This window comes from Stigmatopora argus, chromosome 7 (assembly GCF_051989625.1).
Source record: "Stigmatopora argus isolate UIUO_Sarg chromosome 7, RoL_Sarg_1.0, whole genome shotgun sequence".
Classification (NCBI taxonomy): domain Eukaryota; kingdom Metazoa; phylum Chordata; class Actinopteri; order Syngnathiformes; family Syngnathidae; genus Stigmatopora; species Stigmatopora argus.
In genome coordinates this window covers 11,977,105-11,995,648 of record NC_135393.1, presented here as the reverse complement: position 1 = coordinate 11,995,648, position 18,544 = coordinate 11,977,105, and the positions used below count along the sequence as shown (strand labels likewise).

General features: G+C 38.8%; 4 protein-coding genes, 1 long non-coding RNA gene and 1 other non-coding gene across 6 annotated transcripts; 4 read left to right on the top strand and 2 right to left on the bottom strand.

The window, feature by feature from the left end:
- Positions 1–336: 336 nt before the first annotated feature.
- Positions 337–410, top strand: trnai-aau (transfer RNA isoleucine (anticodon AAU)). The gene has a single exon. It is a non-coding gene; the product is annotated as a tRNA-Ile (tRNA).
- A 109-nt stretch (positions 411–519) lies between these two features.
- On the bottom strand, positions 520–2,566 carry aptx (aprataxin). Its single transcript, XM_077604811.1, has 7 exons — positions 2,403–2,566; positions 2,088–2,134; positions 1,732–1,998; positions 1,547–1,606; positions 1,260–1,486; positions 1,048–1,151; positions 520–893 (listed from the first exon to the last, which is right to left on the bottom strand). The coding sequence occupies exons 1-7, from the start codon at positions 2,530–2,532 to the stop codon at positions 727–729; spliced, it is 1,002 nt and encodes a 333-aa protein (XP_077460937.1). The 5' UTR covers positions 2,533–2,566; the 3' UTR covers positions 520–726.
- An 11-nt stretch (positions 2,567–2,577) lies between these two features.
- On the top strand, positions 2,578–6,991 carry dnaja1 (DnaJ heat shock protein family (Hsp40) member A1). Its single transcript, XM_077604810.1, has 9 exons — positions 2,578–2,744; positions 3,293–3,444; positions 3,532–3,724; positions 3,822–3,926; positions 4,869–5,096; positions 5,237–5,351; positions 5,482–5,597; positions 5,683–5,783; positions 5,868–6,991. The coding sequence occupies exons 2-9, from the start codon at positions 3,313–3,315 to the stop codon at positions 6,099–6,101; spliced, it is 1,224 nt and encodes a 407-aa protein (XP_077460936.1). The 5' UTR covers positions 2,578–2,744; positions 3,293–3,312; the 3' UTR covers positions 6,102–6,991.
- Positions 6,992–7,459: 468 nt separating this feature from the next.
- LOC144077238 (WD40 repeat-containing protein SMU1-like) lies at positions 7,460–14,321 on the bottom strand. Its single transcript, XM_077604808.1, has 12 exons — positions 14,155–14,321; positions 13,248–13,458; positions 12,119–12,271; positions 11,935–12,051; positions 11,055–11,174; positions 10,854–10,973; positions 10,657–10,773; positions 10,442–10,569; positions 9,509–9,635; positions 9,159–9,320; positions 8,871–9,023; positions 7,460–8,742 (listed from the first exon to the last, which is right to left on the bottom strand). Exons 1-12 carry the CDS (start codon positions 14,178–14,180, stop codon positions 8,644–8,646), a joined length of 1,533 nt encoding a protein of 510 aa, XP_077460934.1. The 5' UTR covers positions 14,181–14,321; the 3' UTR covers positions 7,460–8,643.
- On the top strand, positions 8,362–14,699 carry LOC144077241 (uncharacterized). The gene is made up of 2 exons (XR_013300967.1): positions 8,362–8,679; positions 14,161–14,699. It is a non-coding gene; the product is annotated as an uncharacterized LOC144077241 (long non-coding RNA).
- A 631-nt stretch (positions 14,700–15,330) lies between these two features.
- On the top strand, positions 15,331–17,701 carry LOC144076876 (perilipin-2-like). The gene is made up of 6 exons (XM_077604191.1): positions 15,331–15,538; positions 15,714–15,912; positions 16,527–16,609; positions 16,747–16,987; positions 17,063–17,199; positions 17,278–17,701. Exons 1-6 carry the CDS (start codon positions 15,521–15,523, stop codon positions 17,629–17,631), a joined length of 1,032 nt encoding a protein of 343 aa, XP_077460317.1. The 5' UTR covers positions 15,331–15,520; the 3' UTR covers positions 17,632–17,701.
- The last annotated feature ends 843 nt before the right edge of the window (positions 17,702–18,544 follow it).

Below are 18,544 nucleotides of genomic sequence, written 5' to 3'. Positions count from 1 at the left end.
TTAAATTACTAAATTCGATTATTTTACCATATTCAGGCCATTTTTATTCCATTATTATTATTTACACTCATGAAATCAACACTTTTCATAAAAATAAATAATTCGTCAATAATTATTGATTAACCAATATTAAGGAAATATCAGACGAGTAAATCTAAGATAATTGAAAACATTAGTTTTACAAGTTTGGCTTCTTTATAGCTAATTATCCTACACCAGAAAGTTGAAAATGCAATCTACAACACACTCCACGTATAATCCGTGTCTTTATGTGTGTGTGTGTGTGTGTGTGTGTAATTTACCGTAAAATTTCATAAAGATGGGCAGTGTTGTACCGGCCGGTTAGCTCAGTTGGTTAGAGCGTGGTGCTAATAACGCCAAGGTCGCGGGTTCGATCCCCGTACGGGCCACTACATTTTTTTGCCCGTTTTATTTATTTTTACTCCAACTAGTATATTTGGTTTTGGTTTAAATAGTCACTTTATGTTTTAAATTGCCAAAAGAAGACATTTACTCTAGTTAAAACTTGTGTATTTTTTAATGTCAATTAAAAGTTTACAAAAACATTTGTATTAAAATGCAGCAACATGATTTAAATTGACTCTCCATGATCCTTGAATGTACTTTATGACCAGATCAATTGACGTGTCTCAGATTCTATCCATCGATTTTCCTACCGAATCGCAAGTAAAATGCAGCAGACGTGAGGGATAACAACACAATATTTTATGTTGGACATTCAGCTGGGAAATGGGACTTTAGATGTTGTTTCAACGCTGGTATAGTGGGAAATTCCGTGCGACATTTGTGGCAACGAAGAGGCAGTTTCAACAATTCACTGGTGCCTTCTTTGACAGTTACTTTTCCATCAGTTTCAAGCATGTGGATGACATCTGCAAAGAAATCACAAAGAGCAAAAACACTATAATTATAGTAGCAGTAAAGCAGTAGTAAAGTTATCATTCTAGTAAAAAAATATCAATAAAAAAAACAGAACCACAGACAAACTCAAGCAATATTATGATTAATATTTACAAGCTACAGTACCTTGAGACAGGATGAAATAGTCCGTTGTGAATGAATTCCAGTGCTTTTTGTTTTTTAAGCAAGGAGAATCAAAGTCTTGGCTAATTACATGTAGGTGCACATGGCTGCAAAGAAAAACACAAATGTTCCAACGATACGATAGTTATGTTCGTCTTTCTAGATGATGATTACTGTGGATAGCCAATTTATTTACTTATTTCAAATTAAATTACCTCATACTTGGGATGGCATGGTAACCACTGCGAAAATCCAAGGATTTCACATGCGGGCATTGTTTAACAATCTGGTCAGCCACTTGGTGCATGTGCTTAACCAGATTACAATGCTCATCACGTAGCATCTTGAGGCTGGAAATAGATTCCCACGGGAGGACCAGCCAATGGTAACGTGCTTTGGGGTATTTGTCCTTGATAACGACTACTTTGTCATCCTTATATACCTAGAAAAAGTTTGGAGAGATCTGAACAAATTCTGATTTAGTGAGCCGTTTTTTAAGCACCTGCAAATTGGGGTCTTGCATTGAAGCCTTCAACCCTTGGCTCCAATGTCCAACATTTTCCTGCAATAGATGAGATTTTATTTTACTTTTCTGCATTATTTTACCTCAGGTAATCATTTTTCCAACCACTGATCCCAGCTAACTACAGGCACCAGTAGGGGGACACCCTGAAATATCTGTCTTACATGTTTATCTCTTGATACTTGTGTTTTGCCGGAACAAGGCAAATGTTCTGTCTTCTTGACTGCTTTTACACTGGGAACATCTGGACAAGCTTTGTTTTCATTTGACGATGTCTTGCGTGGTCTCTTACAGCTATTCGGACCCTCCTTGAACTGGACAGTGTATGGGTACATCGCGTTGACAAAGTGCAGCAATTGGCCAGGCTTCATGATGACCTCCTTCCCCTGACCCACCACCTCAGAGTCGACGGAGGTGGGGTTTGCACCCAGCTTTGAAATAAACATGGGGAAAGAAATTCAGTAATTAGACCCCACGAAAACTTAGTATTCAATATCCAATATAAGCGATTTTCTCTTACCTGTTTTACTTTGGCAAAACCTTTGCTGCAATCTGCTATCAACTCAACTGAATAAGAAAGGATCATTTAAATAAAACAATCATTTGAACGAATTAAATTTTAATTAAATTGTTCAAATTTGATGTTAAGCGTTGTACTACAAGACAATATTTTGATTCTTGTGAAAAGCATATATTTAAATATATTTTTGATTTAAGCAAAACGGCAGAATTTTAGCATTTCCAATCCAAAATCTTTTTAGGATTGGGTTATTTGCCATAAAACATAACAATGTTACGTTACGTAACATTACTTCAAGTGAAACTATAATACTACCTTGTTCCCTGGAGCATTTTTTGTCTTTAATGGTAGTTTCGGGCCCACGACCAAGGACGACTGACTCAAGGTGGGGAAGTAGAATAGGTTCATGCGTTTTTTCCTGACTGATAAGTCTACAAATAGGCATTTTTTTAATTTTCTGGAGACCAAACGATATTGATCTCGTTAGCAAACCAGCCCACGCTTACGTTTGTTGATCGGTGCCGGCGCTTGACAATGACGTCATTGCAGCGCCTGCCCCATGGCAGAGAAAATTCTGGAATTTGAAGTCTTCGCTTGACACTTCGACTGCGTCAACGTGTTACTTCCCCTTAAGTTGGAACGTGCTGTTGTAATTACGTGAGTGCGCTCTTCGTCAATATTAGTTTATTAAGTATTTCAATGAGTTCATGTATTACCATCGTATCCTAGTGAGCGTGTTAGCTTTAGCTACAACGCTAAACGGAGGCCGGACCCGAGAAACCAGACCTTGGGAGTAGTTTGGTAATGCTGCGTGGATACAAGTTAGCTTCTTTAAATATATTAATTGACACGTTATTGTTTATTGACTACGTTTGTTTGCGTGTCTTCTTTTTCCCTTAAATGGGGGAAATGACAATCTGTGAGAATTCTCCTCCGCTTTAGTTGATATTTGTCGTGAAGCAAGTGGTGTCATAATAGTTTTTCATTTGAACGAATACCAAAGACGATATGTGACAAATTATCATCTCATAGTGCGACCGATTCATGGGTACAGCGTTATAAATAGCTTTTGTAATATCGAGAGAACAAGTGGCAATTTATGATTGGGCCACTCCTTTGAAAACATTCATTTTAAAATAAACCCTGAAGCTAAACGTTACATTATTTCCTAGTGCTTACACATGTCTTATCTCTGATTTGCAAAGGTTATCATCTCAAGGCAAACATGGTGAAGGAAACGGGTTTCTATGACACGTTGGGTGTAAAACCAAATGCCACCCCTGATGAACTAAAAAGGGCTTATCGCAAACTTGCTTTAAAATATCACCCTGACAAAAACCCCACCGAGGGCGAGAAGGTAAGAATTGAACGAACTGAAAAATGGTGTCTCATATTGACCCCATCAGTCATGTGGTGATATCTAAAGAGAAATTTTCATTTGTAGTTCAAACAAATCTCACAAGCGTACGAGGTCTTGTCAGATGCCAAGAAGAGGGAAATTTATGACCGTGGAGGAGAAAAGGCCATAAAGGAAGGTGGACCCGGTGGTGGTGGTGGAGGAGGAAGCTTTGCATCACCGATGGACATCTTTGACTTGTTTTTTGGAGGCGGTAGCCGGATGCACAGAGAAAGAAAAGGTGGAGATATACTGTCAATTGCAGTTGTATTAGAATCTTGTTTCCAAATGTGATGATAAATACAACCATACTTGCTAATTTGGTCTTTCCACTACAGGAAAAAACATAGTCCATCAGATTTCAGTAACACTGGAGGATCTCTATAATGGAGCCACGAGGAAACTTTCTGTTCAGAAGAATACGGTGTGTGAGAGATGTGAAGGTATGTCTTAAAACACATAACTAGTTCATTGTTAATTAAGTAAAAGTCCTCCATCCTCATTATTAGATAGATTCTCTATCCGGCCTACCCATTGCGAGCAGTTTACAGGGTGGATCGATACCACTGCAAACTGTTTTCCTAAGGCACATTAACAACAAGCAGTGCACGACCATCAACTATGCTTTAGAGTTGTATTGAAATATAATTCATTTAATTGAGCAAGACTGCAAATAACAGTACAATGTTATGTTGTTTTTAGCTCCCTCTTAAAATCAAATTAAACTCTAAATTAGCTTGTCATTAGTAAACTTCCAATCCATTTGTACTGGGAGATCTGACAGAAAATGGACTGGGCTTCTGTCATCCAAAAAGTTAAAAGGGTTATAACTGACCTTGAATCAAACACAAACATTGTCCAGTATGCGGCGTATAACAAGTAGTAGTATCAAACAGCACAAAGCACGCCTACATTTGGAAACAAATACTTAATCATTATAACATACCAAGGACGCTTTGGGACTTTGTCTAACTGATTACTTTGATAACAAAGATTAACTCTTGTCCTTTTCTGACATGCCACACGTAACAAAGCCTTGTGACATCATGTCACTAATGAGGATTTTCAGTCACATCTTTACTTTTTGATAGAACGCTAGATCAAGAGATCTAAAATGCTTATTCATACGTTGTTACAGTAAACAAAGCAAGAAAATAATATCAACATCAGTGGTCATAATTAACAGCAATATGCGTTCTTTAGCTTATAATAAATCCCCCCTCCTTTTTTTCCCAAAAATGAAAACGGCTCAAATGTCACTTAATTCAAGTGCATTTATTTAGTGAGTAAATATCCCACAAATTATTTTACATCAACTCATGTTTGCCACAATTATTAACGGCCAAACTGGCACTTTAACAGCTCGTTTATTGTGCCATGGCCAGGTCGCGGCAGTCGTAAAGGAGCAGCCCAGATGTGCATGTCGTGCCACGGTACGGGCATGCAGGTGCGTGTACACCAACTGGTTCCAGGTATGGTCCAGCAGGTGTCCACGGTGTGTCACGGCTGTCATGGCCAAGGACAGCGAATCAGTCAAAAGGACCGCTGCAAAGCATGCGGGGGTCGGAAGATCCTGCGACAGAAGAAGATTCTGGAGGTCCATATTGACAAGGGTAAGAATGACGGCACAATCAAACTGAATGTTATTTCTTCATTGGGAGATGGTCAAAAACAGGGTCGTCCAAACTGCTCCTCAAGAGTGCAGATTTTCATTCAATTCAATTCAAATGAAGCTAAATGTGTCACTGCACAGGAATGAGAGATGGTCAGAAAGTAATGTTCCATGGGGAGGGAGACCAAGAACCAGGACTTGAGCCAGGTGACATCATCATTGTCCTGGACCAGCAAGAGCATCCACGTTTTACCAGGTAGCAATTTCACTTCTAAACACCTGATTATTTCGGTAGAATTTTGGGTAGGAGTTTAACACGTGATAAATAATAACTTGTGACTCTTACAGAAATTTTACCTGTTATCTCCTATCAAATTTCCTTCCAGGAAAGGAGAGGATTTGACCATGTGTATGGAGTTACAACTGGTGGAAGCTTTATGCGGTTTCCAGAAGCCCGTCCAGACACTCGACAACCGAACTCTTCTTGTCACTTCGCATCCAGGTCCGAACCGGACTGTGTAAATGTGTTTTTGGATTGTTCTTCGCAAAAATAATGTGATGCACCTAAGGCCGTCTATGCTTCACAGGAGATCTGATCAAACCTGGCGAGACCAAGTGCATCTGGAACGAAGGGATGCCAATGCACCGTCGGCCATTTGAGAAAGGCAAACTCATTATTCACTTTTCTGTAAGCCAGCTTTGTTTACACACGTGTACAATATCAATCAAGCTTGACTTCATTTGGTGTAGAATAATAACTCCTTTCTACCAGGTGGTGTTTCCCAAAGCCAACTTTCTCCCCAATGAGAAATTGACGCAGCTTGCGAGTTATCTTCCATTAAAGGCAGAGGCGGAACAACCTGAGAGCATGGACGACGACCTCTACATCTACGCCGATCTCGAGGACTGTGACCTCGGTAACAGGAAACGACACAGGCATCCGCACTACTACATGGACGAAGATGACTACGCCAGCACCGGCGGTGTTCAGTGCCAGACGTCTTAAACGACAAAACTTTACATTCCAAAACCTTCATTTATCTCAAATTAAGCGCCTTTTTAAAGATCTGATGCACTTTTTAATTTCTGTTTATTTGTTTTGTTGTTACTTTTTTTCAAATCGAGGTCAACCACAAAACTTAACATTGTGACCGTTTTTGGAGGTGATCTTAATGGACTTTGCTGCTGCTGCCAAGTGACGAAATTTAGGGCAAAGAAAAGGCTACTATGTGTCCAGGTAATTCTTCTTAATGCATTTGTTCACTCGAAATGCCAATATAATAAGATAAGATTACCTTTTATAGTGTTATTGAATCACTTGCTGTTGTGAGCTTTTTGTCAATTACCATTTTAATCTTGTGCGTGTGTAAATTGAAGTGTGCATGCTGCCTTGATTTTACCCTTTTTAAAAGGGCTATTTTATAAACATTTTTTAATCTTCTTAATCTGTGAACTGACAACCAAGAAATTATACCTTCCAAGTAGTACTGGAATTTTGATTTTTGTTAACATGAGTACAATGATAATTTACTATCATGTCGATTTTGTTTGTGTTTTTTTGCTTTTTGACGATTAGTTAAGAGAGGATTGACATTTTTTTGTGGCGAAAAAAAAGCTATCTGCTGTTTAAACATTTAGGGTACCTTCCTTTTTTCTTTATTTTTCAATTGCAGTAAATGTTTGTTACAATGCCCCTCTGAATCCTCAAAATGTTCTTGACTTATGTGAACAACATCTGGAAGTTAACCCGACCAGTTTTTATCCTAAACGTTTAAAGGCCTGCAACTTATCCATTTTGTCGATTGTCGTGTAACTGTTGTTGACTTCAAATGCCACGTTGATGGGTGGGGGTGCAGGTGTGCACCTCTTCCCTCAATAAATGATTGTCTCAAGTAATCTTGTGAGGTGTGCAATATCTCACATGCTCATCAAAATAGTTTTATATAAAAAAACTGATGCATAGAAAATATTTCAAGGACAAATTAATTGAATTTATTTTAGGTCTTAAGTAGATCTTAATGTGGTTTTAACCAGAGCTACAATATGCAAAAGCAAAATGGGGGAGTGACAAAAAGCACTTGGCCATTGCTAAAAAAATGATGAAAACCTTACCCCCCCAAAATAGTTCTGCAATTCCACAATTAATCAGCCCAGAAATATATTTTAGACATTTTTCTTTTTATCATAGTGTCCTCAACAAGAAAGCAAAAACCCAGTTCCTCTAAAACAAAAAGATCTATTTGCAGGAATGTGCATGAGAAAATGCATTCCTGTCTGCCATTGTGAATTTTAAAAATGTTTAAATGAAATATATAACAATGAATGGAAAAATGATGTGAAGATTGATTCACACAAACACCTAAATTAAGTTTTGGAAGTTTTATAATCATTTGCGGTAACCAGTGGTACACATACAGCAATGACAGTGACAGCTGACTACCAAAGGACGTCGAAAATTATCAGTCTTGCACCTGAACATTTCTGAGAGTTCCCAACACAAACGAGTCATGTGGCATCACGTTATTTACAAATAAAGTATACACGCATAAAGAGTAGCTTCACGTTGACTTTGGTGTTGAAAGCATGCAAACAAAACTAAGTTTAGTTGAGTGATTTTTAGCACTGAGGCAGCATGCAGAAAGAGACCAGACTGAAAAAAAGTCATACAAAAACATTTACAAAAGTGCTTCGGAAATAAAAAGTTATACAGTATATTGTATTAGTATATTCCTGATGCTGTTTGTTCACAGCCAAACAAAGAACCGTTATTGTCATGTTAAAGACGGCATATTCTTTAGTCACAACAGTTCACTATCATGCATTTCGGTATCTACAATGAATAAGAAGTAAAAATGGGGGATTTTTTACTCCACTGGTTAAGTTAGAAACACGAACAATTACAGTGCTAAACTAAATTGTTTAAATACAGTATGAAAATAAACAGCTCTCGCTGAAGGCTTTAATTCACATTTTTGTTGCCATTTTGGCAACCTGCATTCAAAAATGCTTCTAACTCACCCCAATCCTGTTACCTGTAATTTAATATTGCTTATCGCTGGTGTAAATAATAAAAGTTTGTGGGGGGAAAAACCTCAATATATTATCGTTGAATATCGAAACAACTCATTATATACAACAACCTGAAGTTCATAATTGAATTATTCTCAGGCTCCAAAGGGCCATATTTATTATCGCTAACCTGCTACAATATGCTGTACCACAGTTGGTCCCAAATTACCACTATTATATTTATTCTTTTCCTTGAAATCCATCTATTTTATGCAACCCTTCATGCTCAGGCCACTGAATCATAGGGAGAGCCCACGCCAGCTCCATGAAATTCAGCTTTGTGAACCACTACACTGCCATTTCTGAGCATTGCAGCAATGCAATGCAGCTTCTGGGTAATTCTAGTTTGGTGTGCTCCACAAGAATTATGATATAATTGTATTTATTTGTTTTTTGTAGAGTCTCAAGCCAGTATTAAACCACTCCTATAGCACATCGGGATGATCTCAATCTCCTTCAAGACCACCTGTCGTCATACTCTAAGGCTTCCACAGCCTCAGGAGACCATCCTCACTGTAAGTAGCGATCAGATTCTCATGTGGGTGGTGAGTGATGCCAATTACGTCTTTCTCGTGGACCTGCATTGGACACAATAGCACATAATCACATTCTTCTGCAGCTGTCATCATTATAGATTCTAGTAAATGTCACTCATCATCACCCAAAAAGATTTCTGTCATGAATGAGTATTCTCTACCGAGCCTACCGTTAGAGTTTTCTCCAGTCTTGCTGTCATGTAGTTGAAGCAGTAGAGCACCATGTCTTCTCCTACACAGTAAATCCACTCACCCCGTGGGGACACTGTGCTGCATACAAACTTTGCGCCAGACTTTCTATCCGCACTGAATTTCTTGACAGTCTGAGAAAAAAAACAATTAAGTGAAGCAGTGTTTTTTTTTTCATTTAATACAGCCAGTAAATCTAGTTCTGGCCCCAAAAAATGGTCTCTATCGTTATCAAACTGTAGATTGTGTTCCTTTGCGATGCCTCTCACCTGACCCTGCGTGTTCATGACGATGACCGTGCTGGAGTGGTTACAAACCACAAAGAGTTGTGGATTTTGAGGAAGAGTAACCACGTTGTTCACGGGAACATCTGAAGTCCAGGACAGAGATTTGAAAGTGTGGATGCATTCACACGTTTTGCTGTTCCAAATCTAAAGAAAAAGAAAACAGGACCGTTGGAATCTTAAGTCCTCATGGTCACAGAATTGTCGACAGGCATAGAGAGATAAATGGCACCCACATTTTCAGCTGACTAAAAACGGAACATTATTTTGGAGAATGCAAAATAAGAGGATACTCTTGATGATGCTTTGCAATTCAGCTGACTACTACAGTATACCTTAACGGTGCCGTCGGACGACGCGCTGATGATGTGAAGTCCATCTTCGGTGAAAGAGGCATCATTCACAAACGATGAATGTCCATTTAACTCCTTCAGTGTCTGGCCCGAACGCAGCTCGTGTATCCTGAAGATGACATCATCACAAAGATGAACAAACGACTGTGATTTTCCAAGTCAAGGAGGGATTTTTTTAGGAGCAGGCAAAACGTGACGCTGATGATAGGAGTTATTTTTAGCTCAGCTTGGGCTGAGATTTTTAAAAAAAAGTCTAGAAGGAAGGACTGTCCATTCATTATATCTCAGCAAGGATATAAAAAAATGCAACTCGTGCAGTAACGCATGCTAGAGCACGTGGGCAGTTCATTCCTAAACACGTGGAGTCTTAGTTAGTCGCATTACAAATTATGATCCGGCAAAGTCGACAGACTCACCTAAAACTGCCCGGGAGACAAATATAAAAATCTCCAACTTTTTGTCTCGAGTGGAGCTTGTTCATGAAATCCCTTTTAATTCATTCATCCATGCATTGACTTGACTTGACTGTGAGTTAAGAGCGCTAATCACGTTCAAAATGCAACTTGGATTTCGTGGTATTATGAAGACAAATGTTGTTTTGCCATGCAGTCTCAAATCGGCCCTTATTGACAAATGACCACTTTTACAATTGCGAGATCTTACTAAATAATTGCATTCAAACGCCCCCCCAAAAATGTATTTTTTTTAAAGTTCAGTTTCTAGAGTACCCGGAGAAAACCCACACAGGCACGGGAGGGACAACATGCGAACTCCACACAGGAATTGCTGATTATCACACGGTTTAAATTCAGTTTAATGTAAATGTGATATTATTTTTGATCCTGAAGAATTCTTTTTAGCAACAAACCCAGTATAATTTGTAATTGGTTGATAGAAAGACATTAATTAACCCACCTGATGGTGTGGTCAAAGGATGCACTGAGAATTTGATTGCTGTCCTTGGAGAAACTTAGGCACGTCACCCCTTTATTGTGTGCATGCTCAAACCTGCGTAAGCACAGACCACTCTGGATCTTCCAAACCTTCCGTACGACACAAAAAATAAAAGCGAAATAAGTTGAAAGTTTTATATGTATTTTTAATTTACGATCTTTGACCAACGGCTGTACCTTTATTTTTCCATTCTGAGCTCCAGTAGCTAGGAGATCTGAATCTTGGCTGAAGCATATGCACAACACTGAATCATCCATCATCATGAAGCTGTCTTGGGCTTGATATTTTAAATCCTAAAAAATACAGACAGAAAAGAATTTAGCCGGCCGGGCTGACTTTTTTTGTCGTACAGGAATAGATCATCTAACCTTACCTTGCTTATATTGCCCGTGTGGAAATTCCACACTTCAATGAAGCCGTCCACTGAGCCCGAGATTAAGTACTTGCCATCGGGTGAGAAACGGGCACATTCCACATGTGACCGCCGTCCAAACTGCATATGAATAATTAGTGCAATCAATTGCAAAAAGAGAAAGGAAGATTGATACAGTAAATACAACGATATGCTGTTTACCTTAATGTGGCGGTACAGTTGGGTGGGATATGTCTCTTTGTCTGCATCTCTTTCCTTGTTGGTTTGGCTCTCAATGGTCAATTCCGGCGAGAGGCTCTCCGGGGAACTCAATCTTAACGACTAAAAATCCAACAGTAAAGGCAATAAATAAAATTCTGACTCTATGTTTCATTATGTGGCCACTTGCCAGTAAGACATGAGATTATACCCTATTTTTCGGACTATAAGAAGCATCTGAATATGTCTCGCTAGCCAAAAAGTGCACAATAAAAGGGGAAAAAAGTAGAAGTCGCAATTTTTGGGACATTTTATTTGATAAAATCCAAAACAAAGCACAGATGTGTCATCTTTAAAGGCATTAAAAATACAATAAAGGGAACAAAAGCCTGAGTCTATTTTTTTTCAAAGAAGTTATCAATTTTTTTTTGCAGATTTTATTTATAAGTTACAGATGATTCTACAGATTCCCCATCAAAAGTCCACCCACCCCCAATGTTGAAGTGCCCTTTTAAAGTTCAGTTTATAAATAACGTAAAATGATATAAAAATGTGCGAATAATTCCAGATATAAGTCGCACCCCCAAACTATGAAAAAAAGCGATTTATAGTCCGGGAAATACGGTAGTGCCATCACTCACATGCATTTCATCTCAAATGCACACGAGATGTTAAACAAACTAGCAGACACCCTTCTAAGCCCTCCACACACACATTATAAACTCAAGACCTATTGTGAAAATGTGAAAAAGTAAAAGCTCAACTAGAGAGGTACAATTACAATTTTTAAGTTTAGGCTACTTATCAACAACAACAACAAAAACCATGCCAAAGCATTTTGCGAGCAATTCTTTACTGACACACAATGAATTTGGATACTTACGCCCACTTCTTCCAGAAGACCCATAAGGCGTGATGGGGGAACCACGCTGACCTCCCTCGCCAGTTCTTCTGCGATTGCCCTGCGTCGTTTAGCTTTGCTGCTGCCTTTTAGGTACGCCTGCAGCAAAAGGGGCCCAGGTTGTCACTTTTGAACGGGTTCATCAAGAGAACCTGGGACGTCTTACCTCTCGTGGGTTAAAATAGGAGAGCGTAAGCAGATGTTCCAAATTGTTGTATCTCTCGGGCTGCGTCTGCTTCAGCATGATCATTGGATCCGTTTGTTTGAGGAGGGAACGTGCAGCGCCTACTTCCCTCATTTCAATCAGTTCCATTACAACCTGATGGGGTAAATTCAGTAAGAAAAACTATTAAAAAATATATAGTGGCCACTCACAACAGTTTTGTAGTATAGTCCAGCGGTCCCCAACCTTTTTTCTATTTTCTCGCGGACTGGCTAATGGGAAGGGCGACAACTTAAGACAAAATTGTGTGGGGTCAGTTAACGAACGACAGCCACGACGGCAAATAAAATAAAAAAAATCCCAAGCATTATAGCAATTATTATTTATTATTATTATTTTCTCATTTCAAGTAGGAGGGCGATATTGAAAACCTTAATGTTTATTACGCTGACGGACCGGCACCAGGTGCCTCAGGGACCGGTACCGGTCCATGGACCAGTGGTTGGGGACCACTGGTATAGTCGACTCCAGTGTGAGCAAAAAATATATATATATTTTTTTATAGAATATACACATGTATGTGTTGAAGTTTTTTTGAAATAAGTGGAAGTGAGGCAAACAAAAAACGCCTAAAAGATGTCTAAAAATGTCTAAGAAGTTATAAAAACAATTTTTTAAAGAGTTTAAAGTTCCAAATTTTAAATTTCCTTCATAGCCTCCGTCGCATTAGACCTTTATCCACTTTCTATGGTAAAGTGACAATAAAATGGCTTTTTTTCCTATTTATTAGTGATTATATTTATTGAATTATTATTTTATTTATTTTATTATTTTTATTTTGCTATGTCTAATTGCTATTTTTAATTACCTGCAGTATTTACAAAGGATTTATAGTACGTTTTTGGGCTACGGAACCTAATGAGTCAAAGTATAATGTATATCTTATGGAAAAATTTGTCTTTACATTGAAAACAGGTCATGGAAAAAGTTAAATTTATATGTAGAGGCAAAGCAAATAGTTCACATTACTTCAATGTATTTTGAAAGAAAGTTTTAACCTTATTACTGTTTTTTGCTAGGAATTAAACCCAGATAATTGATTTTTGAGTATTTATGCCAAAAGGTTTTTCACCTGTTCATATAGGTCTATTAGTGTGTTATCAGGCAATTTGAGCGATTCGATTGCCAGTAAGACCGAGTCCCAGTGGCCCCGCAGGATGTCTGCAATGAAGCTGTCGATGCTTTCCACCGTGTTGAGCGAGACGGTGGTTTCCTCCTGTAATGTTGTCAAGGTTCTGTAGAGGTTGTTCTCTTTCAGGTATTGCATTATTAGGCGAATGACACTACAGAGAAAAAGGAAGGAATTCAGTATCACATGTTTTCTGCTTAAGCTCCAGGAGTTCACTGCATTTCGTTTATTTTGATCTTGATATTTGCATTCTCCTCTGGTCTGTTTAACTTTTTTAAATGGTTATTTTACAGAAAGTGGTTACTGTTCATCATTCATCGTTCATTAGGGATATTTTTTCATTAATTGCACTGGTGTTAAAGAGAAGATATCAACAACACTCAGCCTGATATAGAAAATCTGTAAACCACTTCAACATTTTGCTTGATTATCTGAGTCCCATAACTGAACATAAATATATATAAACAGTAGTTGCATGCGAGATTGAATACAGCATTTATATTTTGGACATTACCAAGCAGTGCAAGTGCACTTAGTGCGCCGTGTAGCAACAATTTATGTATGAGCATTACACTACAAATAGTACAGATGAACCACATGTTGCCCCTTCTCTCGTCTGCCAGTGGAACTCATTAAACCCCAATTTAGACCCCCCCTTTGCACCACACTTTTCCCCAAAGAAGGCAAATGTAATGCAATCAAATGCACACTAACCAGTCGGCGAGTTCAACAGTGCCCGTGAAACAACATCAAATATGAATATCCTTGCGGTAACAAGACATTTTTAAATGCAAAGTCTATTTTATCATTTATCATGATCCATGTAGTAATAGTCGAAAATTGTTCTTACTCCGAGGGCTCCATCTCCATCGCCATGCTGATGTTGTCTCCTGCAGATGCAGCAACAGACTGAAGTATGAGGCAAGTGTACTCGTCCAAGCCACGTGCAGCCGCTCCACCGAGAGCCGCCCACTGCACGTGTTTCTCGTGCGTGTCGCCCGTCTTCCAACAACAGTCCCGAACCTTGTGACTGCGTCCCACTGCATTCTATACAAAAGAGCCAGAGGCTGCACCCCCTCCCTCCTCCTTGACGCATGCCATCACATAGGAACATCTTCCAGACGAGCACGTTGCGATGATGCTGCGCCATCACTCCGCATCCTTCAGCATCAGCACCACGCGGGATGGGCCACGTGGACCAGAGCGTGCTGGGGGGGTCCAAAACATACCATTTTGGAAGAGAAACGTGATGTTTTTAAGCATCCCAAATGCCTGGATTTGCGTGGGTGCAGATCTACACCGTGTATATCATAAGCCGCGTTATCCGCATGCAAGCCTTTCAATGTTTCTGTCTATTTTTATTGCATTTTGATTAATGATTGTATCACTTCTGGATCACAGTATTGGTAGCCATATGTCGATAATGATTAGATAAATATTTGCCGAATCGGTCAAATTTAAAAACGCTTTAGCAAATATAGAAGCTATTTTTAATCATTTATTTCATTTTGGGAACGAGTAACGTGGAAAAAGTAGAGGAAATATAAAGCACTGGATGCTTTCTGACTGATCATATATCTCTATTTTTCCACTAGGTGGTGCTATAGTGCATTAATGACATGTTATAGTTCATAAAAGAAATACAATTAAAATACTACTACATCATTATCTTCCATCGATGGTGATAGGTATAGAATATAAATTTTGTTAATGTTCTTTAAATTACATTTGCACTGAACTTCAGAAAAGTTAGACATAAAAAGCAAAAAACTTTACGTCAGAAGCATCATAAAAAATCCAATCTGCCAAATTATTTTTTAGACATAATTTATTATTTGTTTTTAATGGACTCTGGTGTATTTGGGTGTGATTTAAGAGAGAACAAATATAAGAGAAACAGTAAATGAAGCAAAGAGCCAAAGTATTTACAAAATATGACAACAAGCAAAGAGACACATTCATTTTGGCCGGAAGCCGCATGCGGCTCTACAGCCACGTATTCGCCACCGCTGTCATAAATGAAGATATCGCGAGAGTTGCATTAAACGCCAAGCCAATATTCGGCCGGTCGCCGAAACATGTCCCCTCAACTTTCTCTATAAATTCAGTTTAAATTCCGCTAACTAGTCATTCATTTCCCTTTCTAGTGAACTCCACACACGTGGATTCAAACACTTTGTTATATTCCTTTTATTCTTTTAGTTTACTTCGCCGACATGTCACTGAACAAGCAGGTGAGTGCAATTTACCCTCATTAAAGCCTAACAATCTCGGCGTTATCAATAAAAGTCATCTTTTCTAATAATTTATGCGCTGGGTTTATCAACGTCCACATGACTTATAATGTTCTTGCGGGTGTTTTATAACCTTTATTTTAAAAAAGACATTTCCACAATTCGTTCTCCGCAGCCGGCCGTCACTACCAGATTGGCCCAACTTCCCCTGGTGCGTTCAGCATTTGCCAACCTATCCGAAATGTATGGGGACACCAAAAGCAGCATCCCCGCTTTCAGGTCGGTGTCTGAGGGTCTTGAAGGCGGCGTGACCCTCATTACCTCTGTGGCTTGTCAAGGAATGTCACCTGTAATCACCAAACTAAAGCCACAAGGTGAGTACACATACCATATATACATACAAATGTTGCACCACGTGTAAGAAAAATGGCAAAGACCAAATTATTGGTACTTAACATTTATCATATTTGTTACTTATCTTTGCCTGATTAAAAACATTGTTGTTTTAGACAGTTGCCATCATTTTATTTATTATCAATGAAGGACATTTTGTTTATCTTTATTCAAAACAAGATGTGCCTTCTTGTTTTGACTATTGTGTGTGTTTTGCAAACTTTGGCGTCCCAAATTGTTATCCATCCCTCCCTTTAGAGTTGGAATGTCGATGTTAATTGGGGCCTCTGAATGTGATTTTTTTTTTTTTTTTTTTTTTCTAAAGGGCAAAATGCCTTTGGGGAATTGCAACAAGCAGTTCCCTTGCTAGTGCAAATACATTTCTGCATGCTTTTATGGATGTCTAAATGGCAAAGTTGACACAAATTAAAAGCCTAATTAGATTTTTTTTTGTAAATTAGCACTCAAGTTCCCCTGTCGTAGCAGTTTAAAAAAATATTTATATGGTTCCCTAAATTTTAAACAAATAAGGCTGGATTTATTGTTAACATATGAATACTAGTTCTGACCTCTCTCTCCCTTGCATCTCTTTTAGTTTCCATTGTGAATGATGTCGCTTGTAAAAGTCTGGATTGGTTGGAGGAAAAGTTCCCTGTCTTGCAAACATCCACAGACCAGGTGACTATATTAACTTGATTGTTCATAATCAATAGCCGGTCAAAATTTAGATCAACTTCCATTTAATTGAGAGGACACAATTATATACTAATGGTGGATTGGTTTTTGTAACATTAAACATAATGTTTATCTCCCAGCTTGTGGCTGGATTCAGAAGTAAAGCGCTGGAGATGCAGGACGCCGTGAGCATCGTGGCCCATGGAACCGTAGACTGTGTGCAGTACGCGGTTAGGTCTATCATGGCGAGGGACAAGCAGCCGGACGACCGCTCACTGATTGGAAGGGCTGCGAGTGTATCCAGCAAAGGACTGGATTCTGCACTGAATATGTCTGAAGCCCTGGTGGACCGCATGCTACCACCTCTAGAGGAAGAAAAAAGTAGGTGGTGAAAAGAATTATGAAGCAACTCTTACTCGTGGCCCCGTCTTGATGATTCTTGCGTCAAATTTATAGAGGAAGAGGATATCTTGGTGGCGGATTCTGAGGAGGTCACGCTTGGAAGAAAGTACTCAGTGCGCCTGGTGACACTTTCCATTACGCTGTGCAGGAGAACCATCCAGCTGGCTGGATCCAAGATGCAATCTGCTGAGGTTTACAGATATATTTGTTTATGAAAAAACAATTTCCAGCAATTAAGCTTATTTACACCAGGTTTCTGGTATTTTCAGATCATGGCAGCTCTCTCAACGTCTTCAGATCAGCTTCGCATCCTGCAGACAAGCTGGATGGCCCTGACGTGGGGCCTGGAGCGTTTCCCTCTACACGTACAGGAGCAGATCGTGTCAGCGCTCTTCTACTTTACACAACGGTATAACTTGAGAGTTGCCCCGCAGCGCTTGTCCAACCCAGAAAGCGGCGAATGCGTTACTGCAAAGGTAGCAGCAATAACCCAAACGCCACCCAAGGGCACATGGGATAGTCCACAGAGAAATCCTAACTGGAGAGCGAGAAGACCTGCTAGCATGTCTGTGATTGAGCGGCGGTCAACCCAGAGCTTGGGAAAAGAAATTGGTCCTAGTTGATTGCTTTCACTGAACAATTGTTCTATATTTATATGTATAATTAAAGGCACCTGGTTGAATGATTCATAAATCCAAAGATTTGATTTTCATCTTGTACTTGAAATAGATGCAAGTGGTTTTAGAGTGCCAATCCAGAGCTCCCAGCAGGCGCTTGAAGGAAGGCAATGCACTTAATTTGACAGTGCAAACATTCTGATTGATGAGTGGCAAAAAAATTAGCCTATTCAAAAAAAAAATGTTCATTTTACTAGAAAAAAAAGCTTAAGTTCCACACTTTAATCTGGTCATTGGAGATATACAAACAAGCGGTTTTTGTATTCATCTGTACTGCAGGGGGTCTTGGAGCATGAGAAGGAACTGAAAAAGAAACACCCAATCACGTGAAATTGCTATCAAAAACTGACATTTCCCTTTTTTCTCACTTCAAATTCCCTAAAAATAAGGAAAGATTCCATTCAAATTTGACAAATGCATTAAAGAAAAAAATGCACATACAAAATACATTGAATACTTTAAGACTACCCTTTTTAAAAAAAGGGTTCAAATAGAGCAGTTGTACTTTTTTCCCCGTTTAAATAATCTGTAAGAATTAACATTTTATGACCTTGACTCACATTTTTGGTTCTCAAAGACTGTTAAATTTTGGACCAAAAGGGCCTGGTGTCCACTTGTTGACCATTTTTCCCCAGAAAAAAAGAATTTTGTTTTGACACTTGAAGCCGAATTATAGCCTAAATAAAGAGAAAATAGAAATGCATACTTTAAGTTGAATACTTGACACACACGAATAGGAAGGTAAGAACCCAATAGTGATTGCTGTTATGTTGATTTTTTTTGCTTCACTATCATATTTGTATTTGACAAAGGCCACAAAGGGAAAGCAACTTCACAGCTTTTTGGTACAAATAGCTTA